General features: G+C 39.3%; 1 protein-coding gene across 1 annotated transcript; it reads right to left on the minus strand.

Annotated features, from left to right (window-relative positions):
* Positions 1-885: 885 nt before the first annotated feature.
* LOC146556684 (uncharacterized) lies at positions 886-3,751 on the minus strand. The gene is made up of 6 exons (XM_085248946.1): positions 3,437-3,751; positions 3,194-3,268; positions 2,413-2,751; positions 1,387-1,516; positions 1,267-1,291; positions 886-1,089 (listed from the first exon to the last, which is right to left on the minus strand). Exons 1-6 carry the CDS (start codon positions 3,450-3,452, stop codon positions 994-996), a joined length of 681 nt encoding a protein of 226 aa, XP_085105072.1. The 5' UTR covers positions 3,453-3,751; the 3' UTR covers positions 886-993.
* Between the last annotated feature and the right edge of the window lie 3,550 nt (positions 3,752-7,301).

Here is a 7,301-nt window from a genome sequence, read left to right on the forward strand (position 1 = left end):
TATTAAATGACGATTTCAGTTGTTAATTAAGAAAAGCTACCTGACCCTGTGTGAAAAAGCAATTGCTGCCCTTGTTAAATCATGAACGAAATGTGGTTAAATGCAGTTTTTATAAATCTGGGTTTTATTTCACCAGACAAGTTCATGTCAGACGACATTGAATTTACTGACACTCTACTCTTTCCAGGCTGCTATCTGTTTTGAAGGCGTTGCAAAACTATCTCTAAGGCCTTGGGACTCCAGCAAACCACAGTGAGAGCTACTGTGTACAAAAATACAGGTAACAGTGAAATTTCCCAGCAGTGGTCAGACCCAAATTATTCCAAGAGTAAACAGTGACTCATCCAAATGAAGAACCCAGAACCCAGGTGTTGAGATTGAACAATACAAAAGAGACTTGGCACAACTGACATCCAAGGAAGAGCTCCAGGACGTAAACCACTATTGGAACTCTTTGCATTACTGCTACATTCCCACGCTGTTAATCTCAATACTAACAACCTTATAGCAGTCCAATCATCTTCTTAACCGCCTTCTTTGAGCCAATCAGCTTCCACTCTGCAGAGTTTAAATCTCAATGGTCTGTTACTTACACTTTCAGAGTCTCATACGTGCAACCCACCTCCTCCCCATTTCCACCTTGCTGAGTCACTCAGAGCCATAATCTTCATTTTCACCACCATCAGCACTACGACTCCAGATGGGGTTTGTCTTAAATCCGATCACCATTGGGACCATAGTTCAGTCACCAGATACATCAATCCATTTTTCTATCTCAGTATATCATAGAGATCAGTTCTTCCGAACGATCTCTCCTTATTGAAATGGCAAATGTGTAAACTGCTGACTTATTTATAAACTGACAGAAGTTCAAGTAGCCAAGAAAAATGCAGCTTTAAGTACATTTTATATTTGTTTTTATTATTAAATTACATGTAAGAAAGCTGTTTAAATCTGTTGCTATAAAAAGTTGAGTCTTTTGTGTGGTCCATATCATTGAACTCTGTATTTGTAAGGTTGAACCTGAATTTGACTACGTCGGCGATTTTCAAGTTCCAGGCAGTTTTCATAAATATCTTCTTTCTGCTCCTGTTGCACAAAAACATGGGAAGAAAACCAAATTCAGATGTTTCGGCACCACTAAACATGTCCAGATGTTTAGTAATACCTAAAGTGGAAAAGGTAGTGGACCAGCTTGATCTTGCATAGAAACAGACTGGTTGCTTGTTGCTTCTCAACAGACAATATAAAAATGATTATATTTACCATTATTGAAGCGGGAGAACGAGAGCTATAAAAAGAGAGAGAGACATGTTGTTTTTAATCCTAGCAGTGTAATACATTTAGCATAAAACTGTTTAAAAGCAGTGACTGCAGGCAACTTACCGTGAACGTCGTTTGCAGACTTTTCTCTGAATGATCACAATAGTAATTAGAAAGATCAGGAAACATGTACAAGGTACAATAACGGCTATGGCAAGTGGGATTTTCGATTGATTTCCTGCTTCAGCATCCTCTGTAAAATACAAAAACGAACTTGTTTCACTGCAGTTCTAATGTTCAGTTAACTTTTTTCACTTCCATGTACAGTGTTTAACAAATCTATTAGACCACCTATCCTAAAAACTGTTAAAGACAAATATTTTAGAACTCTGTCAGAAACTCATTTTAAGATTATATTCTTATGAGCCTTTCTTTTGGATGTTTTTATTGCCCATGTTTTAAGCCTATTAACCATTGCAGAAACATAAAAAAGGATTCTGTTAGTGATGTGTTATAAACCCTACATTGGGTGATCTAATATATTTTTTATGCACTGGAAGACCAGTATGAGTTTTCTAGTCTGTTTTAGACCTGCAGAAAGGAAGTTAGCACTGCTTACACTTCCCCTGTGGTCTCTCTAAAGACCTCAGCCTCTCAAAACATGTTCCTATTCATAATTCTTCTTTGTGTCAAATTCCGAAACCTGCAAGCTTTACAGAAAATAAATTTTACATTAAACCAATCTAACCACAAAATGTCTAGAGTTGTAAGAAACACAAATATAAAGGCAATGTAAGTGAAGCCAGATGTCTTCGCCTCTTTTGTGTTTGAACACAGAGGCAACTTTCAGTGTCTGACTTTCCCCTAGAATAACATTTAAGCAGTGGTAGGGGAAACTCAACTTTCACCTACTCCACCCTAAAAGCTTCCAAACCACTGGCAGTCCCAACTTTTGTCTTTGATACAAAGAGAGAGAGAGAGAGAGAGAGAAGTTGATATGGAAAGTGTCGTTATTGCCCCCTTCTTCCTGTTTCCATAGCTTGACTACCCCCTCAGTCATGATAAATAATTTCTCTTGTTGTTACTTCAGGTGTTTAAGGAATGCTTGTGTTTTTATGTGACCTGTAAACTTCAAAATGAGTAATTCACCTGTAATTACGAGCTCCCATTTCTTTTCCCCGACTCCCTTTGATGCGGAGAATTCACAAGTGTAGTTTCCCGTGTGCCACCTCTGGGCTCTCGTTATGGTTAATGCATATAGTTGGCTCTTTAACATGGACATGTTCAGCTTCAGGCTCTCAGCTTTAGAGGACGTTACAAATCTGACCTTTGAGTCATTTGAGCTGCTGTTTAAGGTTTTGTCTGTCCTGATAGTGAACAGAATCTCCCCATTCATTTTCCACGCCAGTTGAGTTAATTTGCTAATTGAGTCATTGCTGCAGTTCAGGGTCACTGTGCTCCCAGCTGTCTGTGAGATCCTGTGTGTTTCTGATAAAAAAGAAAATCATATTGTAGGTTTTGTTTTTGCTGGAAACTTTTGAATACTAAAGCAACAGGAAAATAAAACTATTCCTCAAAAAATCTGAACACAGCTCAAAATGTCTATAAAAAGACAATTAATTGATTTGCAAATCATTTAAACTGTACATACATTGCTAGCGTAATATTTTTGTTAATTATAGAGATTAAGTAACTTAAACATAGTCATGTTTGCATTTCAAAGTGTAGGGAGCAAAAGCCACAAAAAGTAGTGCATTAAAGTTTAAGTAGCAGTCTTCTGCCGATTAAAGCTGTCGTAACTGAACTGAAAATCAACCTTGCTAGCAAAAAGCTACAACTATAACTCACCCACATATTCAGCTTATCGTTGCTGTTCTATGGGTCACATATTGCTCTGCACATTGTCAGAGAGAGTTCAAATTTATTTTACCTGCTTGCAAGAAAATATAGAAGAAGCACCATATCAGAGTCAAGGTCCAGTTGATGCCCAAATATCTTGAAAAGTCTTCCATAGCAACATGAAGGAAAGATAATTTAGAAACATATTTTCAGTATGTGCTGGATGATCTGCGAATATTTCTAACTGGTAGTTTATTTGCATCTTTTACTACGAGAGCTTCAATTAGATTTGAAATGTAATATCCTTGAGAGTAATAAACAGCAATTCTCTTACCAGTATTGATTGCCATATGCTGTTTGGTCCTTATCTCAATACGACAACAGCTTTAAGGTCGCAAAAGCAAGAAAAAGCAATATCTAATAGCTATAGTAATTAGAAGGCACAGCTTCTACGGGGGGCATACGTGCATAGCGTTAAGATACAGCCTCGCTGTCGTTCTTTCACAATACCACAGATACGGTTCCACACAGGAAGTGAAAAACTTTGATCTGTGGCCATGTGAGAAACATGCTCATATTTGTTTGGTTGGCCTTTGCTCTGAGAGTACATGCTGTAGTCGCTTACAACCCTTTATTGCAATGTTCTACTTATACCAACACCACAGCGAGAGGCTACAGATCGCATGGCATGTATTTGCTTCGTCTGTCATTTTTAAAAATGCATAAAAGTCCACTTGAAACTAGGAAGAGGAACACTGTAACGAAACCCCTTTCAGCAGTCACAACTTTGTGCTCTTACTTGGCATTGTAGGCAGTAAAAAGTCAAACATAAAAGAGTGCAAGATATGAAAAAGATTCCCTTGAGTTTGAAAATAATGTTCCAAGCTACAGTTGAGCAAACCCTATCTGTTTAACAATAATAATTTATAATAAATTAGTAAATAGTAAATAGTAGTTCACCCAGGTTTCGGGAAGAAGGCAGTCTCCAAAAACTGAAAACATCTGCAAAGTGCAGTGAGAGCAAGTACTTTTACCCACAATCCATGTGACTCATATATTTGGACCTCTGAGGCATAAATTACTGGAATCTCTGACCCTAGACAGTGCTATTTTTATCTGTCAGAGACACACACTAACATATCCAGGCACCACTTGCTCACATTTATATCACGCTGTCATTTTGGATCAGTTGTTTGATATTCTGACACATCTTCCTGTAGCAGAGCTTTCAGACACTTAAGCAATGTTATGGCTGTTTGTTGTTTGTTTGTTTTATGATTGTGTTTTACTTTGTCTTTGTGATGAATGCACGGTTGTGGATTGTTCAACCTCAGTGAGTCGTAGTTCACAGCCTGTCTCATGTTTTCAGGCATTACACACACACATGAGTTTTAGAAATGTTGCGGTTCGTTTACCTTCACTAAAACAAAACATTCCACACTTGGAAATTTCCTTCAGAGAAATGTTAATATTCGCTATTATTAGCTCTTACTTTACTTTCTCTACAAACTGAGGTGTGCAAGAGCCTCAACCCCCATTATGAGCACCTTCTACAGAGGCACCGTTGAGAGTACACTCACAAGCTGCATCACTGTGTGTTATGGCTCCTGAACACAGTCCTGCCAGGAAAAGTCAGTAATGAGAGCAGCGAAGAGGATCATGGGTACATCTCTTCCCTCCCTCCAGGACATCTACTGCACCCGCCCTCTGGATTACAGGTGACTCCACTCATCCAACAGTTTTTGCAATTTCCTGCCAAAGCCAAGGGGAGATCTTAAAACTTTTTTAAAAGCAATAGAAAATTGTTCTGTTGTAGATGGGTTAAAAACACAACAACGACGTGTTGAAATAAGAGGTGTAAAATGGCGGAGAGAGAAAAGTATGTCAAACACAACAGGGCAGTGATCAGAAAAAACAGCATCACATATTTCCATGTTTAGGACCGGTAACCCTAGAGACAGCACAAGATCCAATGTATGACCCTGTTTCTGGGTTGGCCCAGACACAAGTTGAGCAAGACTGAAGGAGTCTATCAAGCTTAAAAAGTCTCTGGCCAGCGAATTGGAGGGACAACACACATGAATATTAAAATCTCCAACGAAGTTTGAAAAGCCTTGGGTAAAATCCTTGTGGTATTTTGGAGGTCTATATACAGCTGCAACGAGTGTCGGGCGGGGATGCCCCAATTCAAACGCCAGAAGTTCAAAACTAGAATATGAGTCAGTTAAGAGTTGTTTGCAAGAGAGCTTCTTCCTAAAAACAGCTGCCACTCCACCACCACGCCCAGTCATCCTCGGCACATTAAGATACTCACAGTCATGCGGTAAAAGTTCAGTAAAACAACTGGACTCACCGACTCTCTGCCAAGTTTCCGTTAAAAGCATTAGATCCAGCTCCCGATTGGTAAAAGTCCTTAAGAATAAAAGTTTTATTTGCTAGCGATCGTGCATTAACAAGACTTAATCTCAGTGGTACAGGTGGCTCAGCAGCCGATGTGGGTGCCCGACCTATCGGCCGTAGATTCTGAGGGTTTACTCCACCTGAGCGAAGACGGGGGCGACGCTGGCGCGGGGTTATTGTCGTAAGCCCGACAACAGGTGTCAGGCAGGTGTAAGCCGTGTCCAAAGAGTGCCAGTAGTTGACGCGGTCAAATCCAGTCGGGATAGGGTGAGGTATTTTTCGAAATCGTGTCCAGGTTGCCTTCATTCTCACCAATAAGCCACTGCGTTTCCCACGGCGTCTACGGCGCCCTCTCAGTTGAGGTAGCGCCGGAACGCAACGGAGACAAGCTGGAACTCCTGACAGGAGTGGTGGGGAGAAGGTTCCCTGATATCCACGATTGCAATAAAGAGTTTTTAACTGAGAGGATCTTATAGCCAGCAGCATTTGACGATCATATACAAGCAGAGAGTTAGCATGTTTTAAAACAAAGTAAAAATAAAACACTAGTACAAACAGAATCAGACGGCAAGCCGTACACACTGGCGCCATCTTGAAGCCCAAGCTTCACATGCACACCTTCAGACACCAAGCTACTTTTTGCACAATACTCACTCGTTTTGCACAATAGAATAGCATTTTGCACACTTCCATTGCACTGTCTTGTGTCTGTATCGTCCTGTTCCATCCGGTCTTCCACTGTTTTGCCCTTTTGCATTTTACGTAGTCCTGTGTTCATCTGTTATATGTCATATGTAGCACCAGGAAGGAACGTTGTCTCGTTTCACTCTGTACTGTACCACTGCACATGGTTGAAAGGCCAAATAAAAGTCACTTGTCTGTAATAATCAGGCCCTATCTTATATTAATGACCTTATATTACCATATCCCTTCATTAGAGCACTTCGCTTGCAGTTTTAAAACTCTGTTGTTCCTGATGTATTTAAAATGCTGTTTTAATTTAATGCTATATAAATAAAACTGAATTGTAAATTGTTATGTGGCCTAATTTCTTTTTTTAGCTAAAAGCTGCTCTGCCTGCTCATATAAACCTAACTAACCATTTGTGGTGATCCACCATGCATATTACTGTAAAATGGCATGGCAACAAACTTGTGTTGCTATGGCATTTTTACTTCACTTGACTGAAGAAAAACACTGTGGAACTACATGGTTGTTATTAAAGTAGTAAAATAATAATATGCTATGACTGTCTCACTTGGCTTTCCTCAGCCTTACCAAGCCCTCATTTTTATCTTAATACAACTTTTAACTTTGCAAAATAGGTGTACAGGATATGGTGATACCACAAGATCTATATCTTAACTCAAGAGGAAGCCCAAGATGCCGCAAGACGTAGAGGGAACAAAAGTTTCTCTGAAATGGAATTTTCTGTTAATCCTCATCTAAAGTTTGTTTGATGTTAGAGATTTTGTTTATGACAATTAATAGTATAAAAATGTAGACAGAAAGCCATGATCTTCAGATTACCACATGCAAAATTATGCCATAGAACAGGCATGTGGACTAAAATTAATTTTAACAATACTGCCCCTTAGTGGTGCCTCACAGCCTTTCATCACTTGACTGGTTAAATCAAGTTTAACTTAGAGACAATTAAAAACTGTGAACAATGAATGAGTGTATTCTGCTCGTCCAGAAAGAAGAAGATTAAGTAAAAATGGGAAACAGTTACTCTAAGATCTGATAGTGATTGCTTCTCTTTTCTATCTGTCGCAGACTCTAGGGTCATGTTGTTC

The sequence above is a fragment of the Mchenga conophoros genome, linkage group LG16 (genome assembly GCF_057382185.1).
Source record: "Mchenga conophoros isolate Kocher_MC1m ecotype Shallow Benthic linkage group LG16, M_conophoros_male_GT1.1, whole genome shotgun sequence".
NCBI lineage: Eukaryota > Metazoa > Chordata > Actinopteri > Cichliformes > Cichlidae > Mchenga > Mchenga conophoros.